Here is a 19668-nt window from a genome sequence, read left to right on the forward strand (position 1 = left end):
TCTGAGAAAAGAGTTAAGGATTACCTAACATATTAGTTTCTTGTTTCCACCTTAATTTCCTTTTTCTGTCTGTTAGTACTACTTTAGTTTAAATGTTGAGCAGTTGTTTGTGACTCTTCTGTTCTTTGCTTCAGGAGAATTATTAAAGCTATGACTCCCACTTGTAAATCTTAGACTTTTTGGTTACTTTTCTTTAGGCATCAGTATACTTGAAATTACTGTTAGGAAAAGACTGCAGAATTTGCTTTAAGAAATTTCAGTATTATATATTAAATATTGAATTTTGAAACACTTTGTTAAGCTTTAACATTTTACTTGAACTTTAGTGTAAGGCTAGTGTAGATAGTTTCAGTTAAGTTAGCAATTTAAAAAATGACATTTCTTTTGTTAGCAACGAGAATTTTATTCTGTTGGCATTTGATAGCATTTTGATATCTGTCAGAAATTTAGCTTCTCCAGGTACTGTGCTAGACCAGTAACCTCTGCCTTCCCAGTGCTTATAATCTAGAAGGGAAGACAAATAGAAATAACAGTGTGACTCTTTAATTCATTACAGCCATGGTACACAAGCTTGTGGGAACTTGGGGAAGGTTTGAGTGAGGGATCCTTTACCTGACCTGGAAGAGAAGCAAGAGTCAGGCCAGGAGGAGAGAGAGAGAACATCATTCCAAGCAGTGAAGGAAGGATGTGTAAAGGCCCTCAGGCAGCTCCCAGACAGCTTTGTTCTGGAGAGTAGAGAGCTAGGAGGCTGGGGATATAGATAGGCAGGGTCACATGGGGCCTTCTTTATCTAAAGAGCAATGAGGAGCTATTAAAAAGTTTTAATCTGGAGTGTGAAATATTCAAGTATTGTAAATTTCTAAATTTAGGCAGCACTATGGAAAATAGAATGGAGTGAGACAAGATAGGTGCCTTTTGATGAATACTGCTTCCCTCTTGATGGTCTGTATTCAGATTCTTATTTTTTGGACAAATATTTGTTTAGTATACTTACTGGTTCATTTCTCTGAGAGGATACTTTCTAAGTCTTAGAATCTGTTGGCTTTTGTCAACAGGATCTCTGCATGATACATATAGTTTTTCTAAATACTTTCTTTTTAGTTATATAGAATTTCCTCTTTACTATTTGTGTTATTATGGGAGAGAGGAGAAGTAATACTGAGTAGCAAAAACTAACTCAATAATAGAAGTCAAAATTATTCATTTAGTCTTTTAATAAACATTTATTTACCCATTTACTATATGCCAGGTACCAAGTTAGGCACTTTGGATACAAAATATGAATAAGACAGGGTCCCTGTCCTCTAAAAGTTTGTAATTCAGTGGATTTCAATATTTATATGCAAATATGTTTGCAAAATGCAAACATGTAAAACCTTATGCTATTTTCTAAATTAGTAAACAGGAGTTTTGAACAGTGAGATTAGTCCTAATTACCACAGTTTATTATGTACAAAACTAATAAGTGCAGCAACTTTTTAGTTACTTCCAATTTTCTTTCTCGCTTATCTGGATGTATGAATATATTCATCCTTAAAGAAGAGAAATCCTGAAACACACTAAGTAAGCCTATTGTTGAAGCATCTGGCCGCTATCAGTCAGTTGAAGATCTCTTGAGGCCCGTTTCACTCTTACCAAAAACTAGCAAGAGCTTAAGATGCTTTAAAATAAATTGACTATTATGTAGGGAATCAGTTTTTATTAACATGAATATGGCTTATATAGAATGCTTGCCAAGTAATATTTTTGCATACAGATTTTCCATGTTCTTTCAAGCAGATACTTTGGGGTCTCATCTAGTCTAATGGCTTAAATGCCATGCATATATGTCAGTGACTTGCACAGTTAAATCTCCAACCTTGATACCTACCCAAACTCACAGTTGCTTGGTTGGCTAATAGGCATCTCAGACAGCCTGTCTGACTCAGAAGTATCGATTCCCAATCCCTATCATCCATCTCATCATTTTCACTTCTTGGCACTGTTTGTTGCTCAGAACAAAAAGTGAACAGTCATCCTTGATTTCTCTTTTATCTCTCATGTAATCTATTAATCCTGTTTATTGTACGTCCAAAACATACCTCAGTTCTATCTGCTTCCATCTCTCCTAGTAAACAGTAGTCCAAACTACCATTACAGTAGCCTCCTATCTGCACTCCCCAATCTCACTTTTCTTCCCAGCACTCAAAGTAATCTTTTATAATGTAAATCAGATCATGACATTCCCCTGCTTAAAATTCTCTCAGGGCACCTTACTGAATTAAGGCTCTTGTTCTGACTCCTTCATTTACCTTCTTTTAAAAAGGTCATGTTGAAATCCAAAGACCGTCAGCCATGTGGCCCCTGCAGAAATGTCCCGTGTCCTTTCAGCCTCATAAACAAGCCACAAGCATCCCGTCAGACACTCCCAGGTCACACCACGGTCTTTGTGCTTGCTGATCCACTTGCCCATACACACTTTCCCCAAGGTCTTCTTATTTTCTAGATGGCTCTTTTATTGATTCTAAGTTCAAATGTCACTTCTTTCAAAAGATCTTTCCTTACCATCAACCCAGTTTCACCTCCAGTCATTTCCTATCACAGCAACCTTTTTAATCATATTTATCATGAACTTTTAAACATGTTTTAATTGGTTTTTTGTATGTTTTAGTATCTCATTCAACTCTCTGTATCACACTGCCCTTATAATATTTCCTGGAGGATAATAGTACTCTAAAAAAAACTTTTTAAACAAAAACATAAATCCTACTTTGTAATGTAAAAACCAAGGATATCACAAGCCAACAGCACTAGCTGTGCCCTTCCTGCTCACAGTAGCCGGGTCTGGGATGTGTGCCTCCTCAGGTCCCAGCTTCAGGAGTGTGTCTTTTGGTTTAGACGTTTCCATGGCCTGCAACAGTATGTTGACAGAGGTAGTGACCATCTGAGTTTAGAAACCAAATATTCAAATATTCTTCTATAGTATAAAATCTAGAATTCCTAAGGGAAGAACTAACATGTCACTGTTGGATCTGTCCTGTTGGTCTAGTTTATCATTTAGTTCAGGAATCCTAAATAATATACATAGTTTTGTCTGATGATACTTTCAAGAGTGAAAAATAAAATCTACTTCATTTTAGATTAACATCTGGTACTAGGATTTCAACTCTGAGAAATACAAAAAGGTAGAAACCACAACTAAAAATCCCTCTGATTTTTTTAAGTTTTGGGAAGTCTGGAGAAGTGTCTCATTAGTATATAAAGAATATTATGACTATGAAAAAGCAAAACTAAAAATAAAAATAAAATTAATATAAATAATGTATATATATGAGTATGAGAAAGTTTAAACTGAGAAGTTGTGGAGTAACCTAATGGAACATTAATCTTTTCTTCTCAACCTATTTTTCAACTCAAATAAACTATATCCTAAACTATATCTTATATTAGTCTAAGTTATTTGTAAAAAAAAAAATAATTGTTTATCAAGTGAAAACTAACTTTATGACACACCAAGGAATAATCACATTATGAAAAGGAAAAAGATAATGATGTGCTATCTAAAAACTTGACTACTTGTCCAAAGTAGAAACCATTTTACAGGAACTTTCTTTTTAAGTTAGTAATACAGATTTAAAATACTATTTTGTATTTTTGAAAGGAAAAACATGAGGCAAATGAAAATGAAATCACATTTTTCTCCATATTTTGGGGAAAAGGAAGAGTGTAGGTTTTTCCAGTGGTTTATCATTCAAAATTTCAATGAACTTCTGAACAATGAAGCCAGATCACAAATAATTTTGCCAAATGTATCTTAGAAAATAGGATTGAAAAGATAAAAAGGCATCTCTGCTGCCTTTCCCCCAGGTACAAAACCAGATTATTATTAAATCTTCACATTTTCTATGACTGTCCCATATTTATTGCTGGCCCCCAAATTACCCAGTTAAGCTAGTGCCTCTTTCTCATCTGCTCATTTCTCTTAAGAGAAATCCTTCATGAACCTATACCAGTACTGAGTGTAATGCTTTGAAGAATTATATTGTAGATTTTTGGGAGGTTAATTGTAGATTTAAAATAGTAATATATTCCTTCTAGATCCTTCAGTAACCCATTATCTTTTCACCTGAACTCTGATTTATATGTACTAACCTTTGCTATTTTGCATAGGTAAGTCTGCCAGCCTGCAAACATAAGACACTGTTTCAATGAACTACTGATAATGCAGACTGTGTCTTACATTTCTTTTTGTCTAATTTCGTTCTCAGAACTGTTTTCAACTTATTTTTTCTTGAGAATATTATAATTAATGTTCTGTGTTTCACTCTCCCTTTTATCCCTCTTTCTTTTACTTAGTTGATTTCTGAATATTTCCCTTTATTCCTGTGATCTTTTCTTCATAGCGGCACTCTCTGGGTGAAGCTTTGCATAAATCTATCAACAATGTAAGTGAGCGACACTTACAGTTTGTGCACAAGGGCATGCTGCACTTTGATTTCGCATAAACATCATCACTGCTTTAAAGCTTTAATTTATGATAAAAAAAGACACTTTGGCTTTCAGTACGATATGTTTTGCATATAGATAACAAAAGTTTCTAACTTTCAGCCATTATTTGTATATGTGCATATATCTACCACATTGTATTAATAAGCATATATTTTATTTTAAAGCCAAGTAAGACTTTACCCTTCAAACATAAAACTCATTTAATGTTTACTTTGAAAGATGTAGTAATAACTTTGACTATTAGTTGACTATCATAAAAATGGAAATAAGTATAAATATATTTCTTTTGTTAAGCTAGATTTTTTTAAGTAGTATCAGTAGAGTTCTTTACTTAAAAATATTAGATGTAAAGGTTCATGAGATTCAGGACATATTTTACATTTTAATGTTACAACTATTAAAAAATAAAGCAAAATGGAGTAAATCCCTTTCCTCAGAAGAGGCAAAGTTATTGTTTTTACTTATGTACATTTAAGTATGCAAAAACTATGCTTCAAAGTAATATTCCATTTAAACACTCATTTAAAATATTTTTCTCTTTGTATGAAGAGAAAAAAATGAGATTTATTTTCAGTCAAACCCATACCCAACTTGTTCTTTAAAATAATAGAGAGCTGAACATCTTTGAAGATTTTTCTTGCTATCCTAGGGCAGAGAGGTAGGCAAACTTTATGTAAAAGGCCGGATAGTCAGTACTTTTGGCTGTGTGGGCCATGCAGTTTCTTTGGCAGCCACTGGACTCTGCTGTTGTGGTGTGAAAGTGGCCATAGACAGTATGTGAACAAGTCTATGTAGCTGTGTTCCAATACAAAATTACAAAAACAGGCTGTAGTTTGCCAATTCCTGGCCCAGAGATATCCTGTGACTACTTCTAGTAGTCTATTTCCTTATACCTCCCTAATTTCTAAGTACTATGCAAAAAAAGAAAAATTGTATCTACTTTTCATACTCAGTTTTATTTTCTACATAAAAAATAATTTAAAATACATGAATACAGTTAACACTGTTATCTGTAAACTACTTAAAAACAACAGCAAAGGTATTTATCTCAATGTTGGTGAAATAAGGCTTCATTTAACCATTGCAAAGAACATAGTAAGAATTTGGGCATGATCGCTATATTAATCCAGACTGTTTGACATATGTGCTAATTGGGAAGAAATAAGAACCCAAATAAGATATGATTATTGTCAAATCTAATTGAATTGTACTTCAGAATGCTTGTAACAACATAGTCACTTTTTCCTAAATAGTTATAAATGAAGAGGTGTTCATTAAAATAAAAACAACATTCTTAAAGTTGAATCTATTAGTGACAGGAATGGGGATGCCTTACCTATAAAAAAATTAAAAGGGGGTTGGTAACACAGTGAAATCCCCATTAAATAATTCTCTTTTGTAACATCATAGCCATTGACAATCAACTCTTCACTCTGTCATCATCCAAATAAAATACGACCTTGTCAGAGTGTTTTCATCAGGGGAGCATCTATGTACCCCCTCCACATGTTGTCTCTATTTAGCCTTCATGCAGGAAGTTTTCCACTATTTACTGTCTTATTCTTAAAAACAGGTGATTATTAATACCTCTGTACTTTTTATAAAGATCTTTGTAATTTTTTTCAACTAAGAATAAGAGGATGATTGGGACTATATTCCAGAAAATATGTTAAGGACATTAAGGCGTTATTGCAGTTCTTAATCAAAAAACTAAATTTATAGGCCTACTTAGAATATACCAAAAAATAATAAAAACAGTGCAGATTGGTCATAATTTTAAAGCTTAAATTCACTTTTCTTAGATTCCTCACAAGTAGCAAATTCATTGTTAAAAGAGAAGAAAACAATTAAAATATTCAGGCCCCTTCAAACATTTTACATGAGCGTTTATATAAGTTGTCGACATGATAATAAATTATCTTTACTGTTCTTTTCTGAACATATGTTAGCAGTTTTTAAAGTTGTTTTCTACATTTGAAAGTACTGAACTGAATATTAACATCATATGGTTTAGACTTCCTAATAATTTGTGTTGACCTTATCAAAATTCTGGCTCAACACAACTCTATACTTCTAACTGATCAAAAATAAAATTTTATTTACATATCCTATTTTTCCAGTTGTTTTTTATTACTAATTTTCTTGTTTTTACAAAAAGGAATGAACCCTCTCACACAAAACCTATGCTCTAAAAAGCAAATGAGTTTTGAAAAACCATGATATACTTACAGCCTTCTTTAAAAATACATAGGAGCACAAGATAAACACCAATATTTTTGTTCACCAACATTTTGATAAATTGATAAAAGCTATGGTAGAAAAGACTATAGGTAATATTACTTGAGGAAAATAATACTTTATTTTATTTCCCTCCTTGCTCTTATAAAATGAATTGAGAACAGAGGCCAAGTAAAAGGCCCAAGGCTTCAAAGACTTCTCTACACATTGCTTTTAACATTATAGTAAAAGAAGCAGAGAAAATCTTTTGTTTTATGAATTCCAGGGCATTGGTTCTCAACTGTGACTGAGCATTAAAGTCACCTATGAAATGTTTTAAAAAGAGAGACATGTGCAGCCTTCCAGTAGACTCTCATGTATGCACGTTCAGACCATTTGTTTTTTGAGCTTGTGTGTGCATACAATATTTGTAATAGCAACATAGGTGAGACGATCTAAATTTTCATCAGGAAAGGTGAAAGTAATTATAGTGTATCTGTATTTTGGAACTATGTCTGTTAGGATGCATTTGGCTATAAGCAGCTGAACACCCAGTTAACTCAGTGGTTTAAGCTGTCAAGATAAAATTAAGTTCTCAGGTACATTCTGTACTTCTGCCTTTGTCATGTTCCATGTGTTAAGTTTGTCATCTCATAATTGCAGTATGGCTGCTCAGCTCCAGCTCTCATGTTCTTGAACTACTGTGCTAATGCAACAGGATTTCCAAGCATTTTTTACATTTTTTCTGGAAATGAAATATTTCTCCCCAAATTTCCCACATACTTCCTTTTATCTTTTGAACTAAAACAGGGTGACATGTCCTTAGAATTAGATTACTGTGACCTCCCTACCCTAGTCATAATTTATCCCTTTGTTGCTAGGAGAGGGGCCTACATTCTTTAAGACAGGGATTTACAAACAGTCTCTGAACAAACTCAAGAGTTCAGCAGAGAAGAAAGGAAAAAGGGAGATTGGCTGTTGGAGATTCAAGGAACAGTGCCTGTCATAGGAAGTCTGTGTACTCATTCTAAAGAATGAGACACCTAAATATCATGGATATGTGTACTCTATAAATACCCCTAGGAAGGGAAAAAACAAACTTATGGCCTCCCTAATGGTAAAAATCATTAACCATCATTAAATATACCTATGGACATACTCATCTTGGAGTAAGCTACATAGTATTTGGTATGAAAAGTCACTCCATCACATACCAACATCTGCAGGTCAGGACACCCTCCTGGTTTCACATTGAAGTGTTGTTTATTCCTCTGTGCAAAACATCTGGAATGTCCCAGTCAGCAGCCCATGGGTCTCTGAGCTTCTTTGGACGTTAAGCACTGGTCTCTCGAGGTATGCCCCAAGGCCCTCAAGTAACGTGTGTGTAAGACATAGCCAATATTTTCTCATAACTTGACAGATGCACTCTACATTTGTTGAAATTATCTAGCCATTTACACATGATGTGGTTAAAAAAAAAAAAGAAAGAAGGAAAACAAGCAACCATATCAGGAAAGAGGTAAGTCTTAGAGTCTGGGGAGTTACCATAGTGTTACACTGGTTACCCTCAGGGGTAGAGATTTGACAAGGGAAGGAAATGAAGGAGATTTTCCCATTTACTTTATAAACTCCTAAGTTAAAAAATATATATATTTAAAGTGAGCATTTGTTAGTTTGGTAATTTGGAATCAAAATATGTTAAGTGACCTAGGCCCAATTCCAGACCTGTTAAATCAGAAATCAAGGGGTTGGGGCTTATGCAAGTGTGTTTATTAAAATCTACAAAGATTATTCTGATACACAGTGAGGTTTGAGAAATGCAGATACTTTGTCTTAAGGACAAATTATTTGTATATTTTCATATTATTTCATTCCTGTAACAAGACCGACATTTGGGGGGAGTAAACCACCAACAGTGCATCCAAACCAAAGGTTGTAGGTAGGCTGTGCATAATTAATGACGGATCCCATGTTGACATCCAGTCATATCCAGTACCTCAGATTTGATGTTTCATTTTCTATTTTGAGAAGCTTTTCTTAAGCACCGTTGCAGGGGTGCGGAATCCTTATGAAACTGCCCCATAGGAAAAAAGTAAAACTTTCCCTTCTTCAGAAAAATGTATCTATGTTTTTAATTCAAATTTTTGTCATTTTGAAGTTTTCACAACACTTCATTTTCAAAAAGACAACAGTACTTTAAGAGGTAGAGATCAGACAGTCGCAATTACTATCTGTGAAGTTTTGCATTTAAAATTGTTTGCAGAATATCTGGTGCCTATTGACCAATAAGAAATATAATTCATATCTAAACTGTTATTATATTACTTTTTTAAATGCAGGCTTTCTAAAATAAGGATCCTTTTGTTTATTCAAAATCAGCAAAGTAAAAAGTGTTAAAATTATAATAAATGTATAGAAATTAATACCATATGCTGCATATTTTAAATATTAACATATAATTCAAAGCAACTATATTTATTCAATAAATGCCTTTCTAAAATTCTGTAATAAAAGCTCTGATCTAGGTTACTCAACCTATTTCCAAACCCAACCAAAGATGCCAAGTCTATCTTTCTTCTCTTTTATTTTGAATTAATGAAGTTTTAATACATTACTTCCATAAAGTATCCTGATTTATACTATGCTTACATTATAGCTGTAAAACATTATAAAAATTATAAAACATTATAAAACATTAGTTAATTTTGCATTGCTTTGCTCATTATTTCTCTTTTAAAGTGCCATATAATTTTCTGAATAAAGGCTAACCACTTAATGCAATTCCAATTTATTTATAATTAGAACAAAGTAAGTATATTCTGATGCTGCATTGCATGATAAAGGCTTTCTGCATACATTCATGTTACTGTCTTGAGCATGAATCCAAATATTTTATGATAACCATATTGTTTTGGTGTGCTTTCAAAGTTAAGAATACAAAATATCTAAACTTAGTATATTTGATCATTAATTGCATGGTAATGTCTTTTCAAAAATGCTTTATATTATTTGAGTATAGATGTAAAGACTAATCATGTCTGCTAAAATGAAAATTATTATTGTAGTGAATTCAAGGTAAAGTATATTATGACGTAAAATAATTTAGTGTGTTTCATTTAAACTGGAGAGGCTTGAAAGGGTGCTTAGATTTTAAGTGCATAACTTATATTACTGTGGTACTTCCTTCATTTTAATCTTAAATTTAATCCATAAATAGTTCAAGTGTGAGTCAAATTGTCATCAAATTAACATGCTGGGGCTCCATTTGATGCAGTGCACTACTGAAGTAGGAATTGCATAAAATAAGATACAGTGCTGTGAACTGATTGGCTTCTTATTAACCTAAGTACACACTTAATTGGAGGACAGGATCCAGGGCTACTGCTAGCCCATGTGGTGCCTGTGTGCAAATCAGAAAGATATGCTGGTTTTCTTTGGATGGACACAGATGTGTGCTGGGGTAGACAGCTTGGTCAGCAGTTCCTTCACTGCATGGATTTTAGTCCTCACTTGTCCAGGGGCCAAGTAATAGCTTTGACAGTATTAGTCATTACATGTGACATCATATTTTCCTTCCATTCCCATGTATGTGCTAACATATGTGTTGTCATATATGTTGTCACCAGAGACAAGGCAGGCACATGGGTCCCTATACTAGGTCTGGGACTAGGGTTGAACTTGAGAAGAGTGTAGGTAGGGAGGTGCCTTCTCTGTTTCAAGAACCAGCTAGCTAGAAAGAAAATGACTACCAATCACATGTTAATATATTCATAAACACATTTTTATTGCCTTTTACTCTTTATGATTTATTTTTTCTTTTTGAATTATCCTTAATATTCATTTCATACAGATTTTGTTTGCTTAAAATGGTGCAAAGTCACATGTATAATTTGTCTTAGTCCCCAACTATGGCATTAGCTGGTGCTGTGACATTCTATTCTCATGCATTTTCTACACTTGCAGGGTTTTTTTTCAATCTGTAAATCACAGGTGCTACTGCCTTTTATAGGTATAGGGAGTTGCATTGCCTGGTGTCAGAGTCCAGCAGGTCCACCTTGGCTTAAATATGAAATCATTCTGAAACTTTAAGTTTGTGTAGAAAATAATAAGTAGAATTCATAAACTTTGAATAGGTTGAGTCACTTGGGAAATGCATTAAAACAGATTGAACATCTGTGTCAGTTGTATGACTGTCTCTTTAAAGGCATGCTTTTTATGCCTTTACAACTAATTCTGATTTATAACTTTGTCCAAAACCCTTCCAGATAGCTAGTCATCCACCCTAAGCTCACTACAGCCTGTGACTATTTCCTGCTGCTTGCCTCTGACCTTTCCTGTCTTCCAGTTGCTCCTTTCTTACTTTTGCATTTGTAGTGATTCTCTACCCTTTTTCTGTCCCAGGTACCTTCCTATGTGAGATACATGAAGCAGCCCATATCTGCCTTCCGTCAATCAAAAGAAACTCTTTTCCCATTACAGAAACTCACTTTAAAGTTTCTTTTTTCCATTAGCTTTCTTGGCCACAGAAACTATTCTAAGTGTGTATAAATACATACAGTATCTTAAGTTATGTAATGGAACACATTTGACAACTTTTATCTGGTTCCCTCAAGTTCTTTCTTCTTAGTTTGTCTTCTATTAGAATACAGTTATCTAGTTTCAAGTTAGTTTCCTATACGTGAGATGTGAAGATCAAATTAAATGGTTTCATCAAATGTATATATAAACAAATACACACATATATACACACATATAGATGTCTTGTGCTTTTATTCTCTAAAAAGGACTTAATTTTAAATATTTTAAAACAGAAGCAATGCAGACATATTAAGGGTCTGTTTTTAAAAGGAGAGACAAGTCATTTTTCCATAGCAAAAGAAAAGCACCTGTCATTGTAAGGCTATAACTAGAGAATTGTGGGATGCTTGTGATTTTTAAAAAGATTGAAGGTTTGCAAGTTTTGAATTAAATTGAAAATGAGAAATGAAAATCTTTTTTTTTACATGAGGATTCTAAATTATAAACTGATAAATCTTTCAAAGAATAGCTTATTAATCTTCAAATACTCTTATCAAATACTTACTACATGCCAGGGACTGTTGTAAGTGATGTATAGTAACACACATTATCTTCACACAGCTTGTTGAGGTGTTTATACTAACAAGTGGCAGATCTAGGATTTAAACGCAGAACCCACAGTCTTGACTATTCAGCTTCACTGCCTCAGTTCGAAAACTGATCATAGGTTAACTTTTCATACTATCTCCTTGATATGACCATAACCTCATAAATACTTAAGTTGTCTTTCAATTTCATATTGTGAAGTTTTAGTACAGTGCAAAGTAGGTATTCATTGTATTTCTAAATGTGAGTTGCCATGTCCTTTGGAGAGTCTACAAACTTAATATCACTAAAATGGTCTATTTTTTAGGGAAAAACAATTACTGAAAAGAGAATTCAAAGATTAGTTATCTGTGGTATACTGTAAAACATTTTAAGTGGTATTTGTTAAGGCAATTATTTTACTAAAGTTAATATCTCTGTTACGCATTTTTTCCTTAGATTGGCAATTTGTGAAATATGCCTTGTATTTATTCTTCATTGTGTACCATTTTGTGGCATAGATTTCCTTGCTGAAACAGAACCTGGAGATGCAGGTTTCCCAGTCTCAGACTTCTTTGCAGCAACTACAAGCCCAATTCACACAAGAACGACAAAGACTTACACAGGAGCTTGAAGAATTAGAGGAACAACATCAGCAAAGACATAAATCTTTAAAAGAAGCACATGTCCTTGCATTTCAAACTATGGAAGAAGAAAAGGAAAAGGAACAAAGAGTAAGTGTAATGTGAGGATATGTTCAAATATAATCCCCCAGCCTAATTATTAATAGCCTTCAAATACTTAACCCTTTTTTTTTTTTTGGCTCCAAAGAATTATGTATTGCTTTATTTCAGTGTGTTTTCTAGGATTTGTCTTCTTGTGTCAGGGGTCACAGTGCTGAACAAATACACTCACTAGTTACATAAACTGGATTGGGCCAACAGTTAATTCTGTTTTCCTATTACAATGCCAATTGATGATGAGACTAATACATCATCTGGCTTGTCTTACAGTTAACAGAAAAAAAATAAATTTTGCATAATCCTACTGAACTGTAACCACTGTAATCATTTAGTACTATCTTGAGCTTATAATAGTCTTTTATCAAATTTTAAGTTTTTCTCTTTCAGGCTGAATCTATGAAGGACACATGTATCCAAGGAATTTATATATTTTTTTAATCCACATTATTTTTTCTTACATTTTTTTTCTTATGTACAGATTTCATAATGTAGTGAAATTGGAGGCATTTTAAAATAGTACAATTCCCTATGTACAGCCCCAAAGTTATAAGAAAAGTAGTGATACAGGCAAATCACTAAGAGACTTAAATAGATACATTATTATTCATATTACATACCAGAATCTTCCCATATCCATTACTGACTTCTATGTTAAAATATTAGTTTAACATAGTCTTAGTGTGATTAATTTCAGTTTAGTTCATTTCTTAACACTGCATTTTTTAATTTAAGGAACTTATGATAATTAAGATAAAGATTTGATAGAAAAACATAGTTTTACTAATACTAATGTTCACCATATATAGTCATTACAGAAATAAGTTGCTTTTAATTCTTTATGGTGTGCAGACACTATTTTAATAAGTAGTATGTTACAAAGAAATTGTTTAAAAAGTCATGTTCTTTTAAAAACCATTAACTTGCCTGTACAATAAATATTGATTTTGTCCAGAAAGTTAAGGAGGTTCCTTTGGTTAAAACTGAGTCCTCATTACCATCATTATCCCTAATGAACATAATGCAGAAATCCTCACCAAAATCTTAGCAAACTGAATTAAAAAATACATTAAAAGGATCATATACCATAATCAAGAGGGATTTATTCCAGGGATGCAAGGATGGTTCAATATCTGCAATCAATCAACATGATATATATATACCACATTAACAAAAGGAAGGATTAAAAACATTTTCTCAATAAATGCTGAAAAAGCATTTGACAAAGTTCAACATCCATATATGATAAAACTCTCAACAAAGTAGGAATAGCGGGAATATATCTCAGCATACTAAGGGCCATATATGACACACCCACAGCTAAAAGGTTTTCCTCTGAAATCAGGAACAAAACAAGGATGCTCACTCCTACCACTTGTATTCAGCATAGTACTGGAAGTCTAGCCACAGGAGTCAGAAAAGAAAAAGAAATACAAGACATCCAAATTGGTAAGGAGAAGTAAAACTGTCAGCATTTGCAGATGACATGATACTGTAGAAAACCCTAAATACTCCACCAAAAAATTTAGATTAAAAAATTAATTCAGTAAAATTGTAAAGTATAAAATTAATATACAGAAATCTGTTGCACTTTTATATACTAATAGAAAACTAGCAGAAAGAAAAATTTAGGAAGCAATCCCATTTACAATTGAATAAAAAAAGAACAAAACACCTAGGAATAAATCTAACCAAGGAGGTGAAAGACCTGTACTCTGAAAACCGTAAGACATTGATGAAAGAAATTAAAGAAGACACAAATAAATGGAAAGATATTTGATGCTCATGGACTGAAAGAATTAATATTATTAATATATCCATACTACCCAAAGCAATCTACAGATTCAATGCAATTTTGACAAAAATACCAATGGGGAACACAGGCCAAGATGGCGGCGTGAGTAGAGCAGCGGAATTCTCCTCCCAAAACCACATATATTTATGAAAATATAACAAAGACAACACTTCCTAGAATAGACACGAGAGGACACAGGACAACATCCAGGCCACATCCACACCTGCGAGAACCCAGCGCCTCGCAAAGTGGGTAAGATACAAGCCCTGGCCCAGTGGGACCCGGGCAACCCTCCCCCCAACTCCCGGCGGGAGGAGAGGAGTCGGAGCCTGGAGGGAGAGGGAGCCCAGGATTGCTGAACACCCAGCCCCAGCCATCCAGACCAAAGCGCAGACACAGTGCATGCGTGGGGTGCTGGATACTAGGGAAACAGGGCAGCAAGACTGGTGAGCGGGTCCCTGAGGCCGGCGCCAGAGAACAAAGAAAAGTGAGCGGCTTTTTTTTTGTTTGGTTTTTTTTTGTTTGTTTTGTTTTTGTTTTTTTTTGGCGAGTGCTTTTTGGAAGTCTTAAAGGGACAGGGTGGGACACTTAGTCCAGAGGCAGGGAATCTGGGGATCTCTGGGCACTCTAACCCCCTGGGCAGCAGGGAGCACGGAGGCCCCTCATGGAGATAAATAGCCTCCCGGCAGCTCCCCCTCCAATGCGACTCCACCATTTTGGAGTAGCTGCCCGAGCCAGGCCACACCCACAGCAACAGCAGAGATAAACTCCATAGCAGCCGGGCAGGAAGCAGAAACCCTGTCTGCGCGCAGCTGCCCAGCACAAGCCACTAGAGGCCGCTGTTCTCCCAGGAGAGGAAGGCCACAAACCAACAAGAAGGGAAGTTCTTCCAGCCGTCACTCGTCCCAGCTCTCCAAACTATTTCTATCACCATGAAAAGGCAAAATTATAAGCAAACTAAGATCACAGAGCCAACACCAGAGAAAGAGACAGACCTAACCAGTCTTCCTGACAAAGAATTCAAAATAAAAATCATAAACATGCTGACGGAGATGCAGAGAAATATGCAAGAGCAATGGGATGAAGTCCAGAGGGAGATCACAGATGCCAGGAAGGAGATTACAGAAGTGAAACAAACTCTGGAAGGATTTATAAGCAGAATGGATAAGATGCAAGAGGCCATTGATGGAATAGAAACCAGAGAACAGGAACGCATAGAAGCTGACATAGAGAGAGATAAAAGGATCTCTAGGAATGAAACAATAATAAGAGAATTGTGTGACCAATCCAAAAGGAACAGTATCCGTATTATAGGGGTACCAGAAGAAGAAGAGAGAGAAAAAGGGATAGAAAGTGTCTTTGAAGAAATAATTGCTGAAAACTTCCCCAAACTGGAGGAGGAAATAATCGAACAGACCACGGAAATACACAGAACGCCCAACAGAAAGGACCCAAGGAAGACAACACCAAGACACATAATAATTTAAATGGCAAAGATCAAGGACAAGGAAAGAGTTTTAAAGGCAGCTAGAGATAAAAAGGTCAGCTATAAAGGAAAACCCATCAGGCTATCATAAGACTTCTCGACAGAAACCTTACAGGCCAGAAGAGAATGGCATGATATATTTAATGCAATGAAATAGAAGGGCCTTGAACCAAGGATACTGTATCCAGCACGATTATCATTTAAATATGTTGGAGGGATTAAACAATTCCCAGGCAAGCAAAAGTTGAGGGAATTTGCCTCCCACAAACCACCTCAACGGGCATCTTACAGGGACTGCTCTAGATGGGAACACTCCTAAAAAGAGCACAGAACAAAACACCCAACATATGAAGAATGGAGGAGGAGGAATAAGAAGGGAGAGAAGAAAAGAATCTCCAGACGGTGTATATAACAGCTCAATAAGCGAGCTAAGTTAGGCAGTAAGATACTAAAGAGGCTAACCTTGAGCCTTTGGTAACCACGAATTTAAAGCCTGCAATGGCAATAAGTACATGTCTTTCAATAGTCACCCTAAATGTAAATGGACTTAATGCATCACAGAGTAATAGAATGGATAAAAAAGCAAGACCCATCTATATGCTGCTTACAAGAAACTCAACTCAAACCCAAAGACATGTACAGACTAAGAGTCAAAGGATGGAAAAACATATTTCAGGCAAACAACAGTGAGAAGAAAGCAGGGGTTGCAGTACTAATATCAGACAAAATAGACTTCAAAACAAAGTAATGAGAGATAAAGAAGGACACAACATAATGATAAAGGGCTCAGTCCAACAAGAGGATATAACCATTCTAAATATATATGCACCCAACACAGGAGCACCAGCATATGTAAAACAAATACTAACAGAACTAAAGGGGGAAATAGACTGCAATGCATTCATTTCAGGAGACTTCAACACACCACTCACCCCAAAGGATAGATCCACCAGGCAGAAAATAAGTAAGGACACAGAGGCACTGAACAACACACTAGAACAGTTGGACCTAATAGACATCTATGGAACTCTACACCCAAAAGCAACAGGATACACATTCTTCTCAAGTGCACATGGAACATTCTCCAGAATAGACCACATACTAGGCCACAAAAAGAGACTCAGTAAATTCCAAAAGATTGAAATTCTGCCAATCAATTTTTCAGACCACAAAGGTATAAAACTAGAAATAAATTCTACAAAGAAAACAAAAAGGCTCACAAACACATGGAGGCTTAACAACATGCTCCTAAATAATCAATGGATCAACAAACAAATTAAAATTGAGATCAAGGAATATATGGAAACAAATGAAAACAACAACACAAAGCCCCAACTTCTGTGGGACGCAGCGAAAGCAGTCTTAAGAGGAAAATACATATCGATCCACGCATACTTGAAGAAGGAAGAACAATCCCAAATGAATAGCCTAACATCACAATTATCGAAACTGGAAAAAGAACAAATGAGGCCTAAAGTCAGCAGAAGGAGGGACATAATAAAGATCAGAGAAGTAATAAACAAAATTGAGAAGAATAAAACAATAGCAAAATTCAATCAAACCAAGAGCTGGTTCTTTGAGAAAATAAACAAAATAGATAAGCCTCCAGCCAAACTTATTAAGAGAAAAAGAGAATCAACACAAATCAACAGAATCAGAAATGAGAACGGAAAAATCACAACTGACTCCACAGAAATACAAAGAATTATTAAAGACTACTATGAAAACCTATATGCCAACAAGCTGGAAAAACTAGGAGAAATGGACAACTTCCTAGAAAAATACAACTTTCCAAGACTGACCAAGGAAGAAACACAAAAGTTAAACAAACCAATTATGAGCAAAGAAATTGAAATGGTAATCAAAAAACTACCAAAGAACAAAACCCCCAGGCCGGACGGATTTACCTCGAAATTTTATCAGACATACAGAGAAGATATAATACCCATTCTCCTTAAAGTTTTCCAAAAAATAGAAGAGGAGGGAATACTCCCAAACTCATTCTATGAAGCCAACATCACCCTAATACTGAAACCAGGCAAAGACCCCACCAAAAAAGAAAATTACAGACCAATATCCCTGATGAATGTAGATGCAAAAATACTCAATAAAATATTAGCAAACCGAATTCAAAAATATATCAAAAGGATCATACACCATGACCAAGTGGGATTCATCCCAGGGATGCAAGGATGGTACAACATTCAAAAATCCATCAACATCATCCACCACATCAGCAAAAAGAAAGACAAAAACCACATGATCTTATCCATAGATGCTGAAAAAGCATTTGACAAAATTCAACATCCATTCATGATAAAAACTCTCAGCAAAATGGGTATACAGGTCAAGTACCTCAACATAATAAAGGCCATATATGATAAGCCCACAGCTAACATCATAGTGAACAGCGAGAAGCTGAAAGGTTTTCCTCTGAGATCGGGAACAAAATAGGGATGCCCACTCTCGCCACTGTTTTTCAACATAATACTGGAGGTCCTAGCCACAGCAATTAGACAAAACAAAGAAATATAACCAATCCAAATTGGTAAAAAAAGAGGTCAGACTGTCACTATTTGCAGATGACATGATATTGTACATAAAAAACCCTAAAGACTCCACCCCAAAACTACTAGAACTGATATCGGAATACAGCAAAGTTGCAGGATACAAAATTAACACACAGAAATCTGTTGCTTTCCTATACACTAACAATGAACCAACAGAAAGAGAAATCAGGAAAACAATTCCATTCACAATTGCATCAAAAAGAAAAAATACCTAGGAATAAACCTAACCAAAGAAGTGAAAGACCTATACTCTGAAAACTACAAGTCACTCTTAAGAGAAATTAAAGGGGACACTAAAAAATGGAAACTCATCCCATGCTCGTGGCTAGGAAGAATTAATATTGTCAAAATGGCCATCCTGCCCAAAGCAATATACAGATTTGATGCAATCCCTATGAAACTACCAGCAACATTCTTCAATGAACTGGAACAAATAATTCAAAAATTCATATGGAAACACCAAAGACCCCGAATAGCGTAAGCAATCCTGAGAAAGAAGAATAAAGTAGGGGGGATCTCACTCCCCAACTTCAAGCTCTACTACAAAGCCATAGTAATCAAGACAATTTGGTACTGAAACAAGAACAGAGCCACAGACCAGTGAACAGATTAGAGACTCCAGACATTAACACAAACATATATGGTCAATTAATATTTGATAAAGGAGCCATGGACATACAATGGTGAAATGACAATCTCTTCAACAGATGGTGCTGGCAAAACTGGACAGCTACATGTAGGAGAATGAAACTGGACCATTGTCTAACCCCATACACAAAAGTAAATTCAAAATGGATCAAAGACCTGAATGTAAGTCACGAAACCATAAAACTCTTAGAAAAAAACATAGGCAAAAACCTCTTAGACATAAACATGAGTGACTTCTTCTTGAACATATCTCCCCGGGCAAAGAAAACAACAGCAAAAATGAACAAGTGCGACTATATTAAGCTGATAAGCTTCTGTACAGCAAAAGACACCATAAATAGAACAAAAAGGTACCCTACAGTATGGGAGAATATATTTGTAAATGACAGATACGATAAAGGCTTGACGTCCAAAATATATAAAGATCTCACACACCTCAACAAACAAAAAACAAATAATCCAATTAAAAAATGGGCAGAGGAACCGAACAGACAGTTCTCCAAAAGAGAAATCCAGATGGCCAACAGACACATGAAAAGATGCTCCACATCGCTAATTATCAGAAAAATGCAAATTAAAACCACAATGAGATATCACCTCACACCAGTAAGGATGGCTGCC

At 35.0% G+C, this 19668-nt stretch overlaps 1 protein-coding gene across 8 annotated transcripts in view; it reads left to right on the forward strand.

Moving 5' to 3' along the window:
• Positions 1–19668, forward strand: part of FAM184A (family with sequence similarity 184 member A) — a 123316-nt gene that overhangs the window by 77938 nt on the left and 25710 nt on the right. For 5 of the 8 annotated variants that reach the window (XM_036925061.2, XM_036925063.2, XM_036925058.2 and 2 more), the window contains 2 exons: positions 4383–4424; positions 12330–12542. In XM_036925061.2, the coding sequence (XP_036780956.2) occupies positions 4383–4424; positions 12330–12542 (255 nt within the window). The remainder of the gene's footprint in view (positions 1–4382; positions 4425–12329; positions 12543–19668) is intronic. The other 3 variants (XM_036925062.2, XM_036925059.2, XM_036925064.2) reach the window with 1 other exon arrangement.

The sequence above is a fragment of the Manis pentadactyla genome, chromosome 12 (assembly GCF_030020395.1).
Source record: "Manis pentadactyla isolate mManPen7 chromosome 12, mManPen7.hap1, whole genome shotgun sequence".
Classification (NCBI taxonomy): domain Eukaryota; kingdom Metazoa; phylum Chordata; class Mammalia; order Pholidota; family Manidae; genus Manis; species Manis pentadactyla.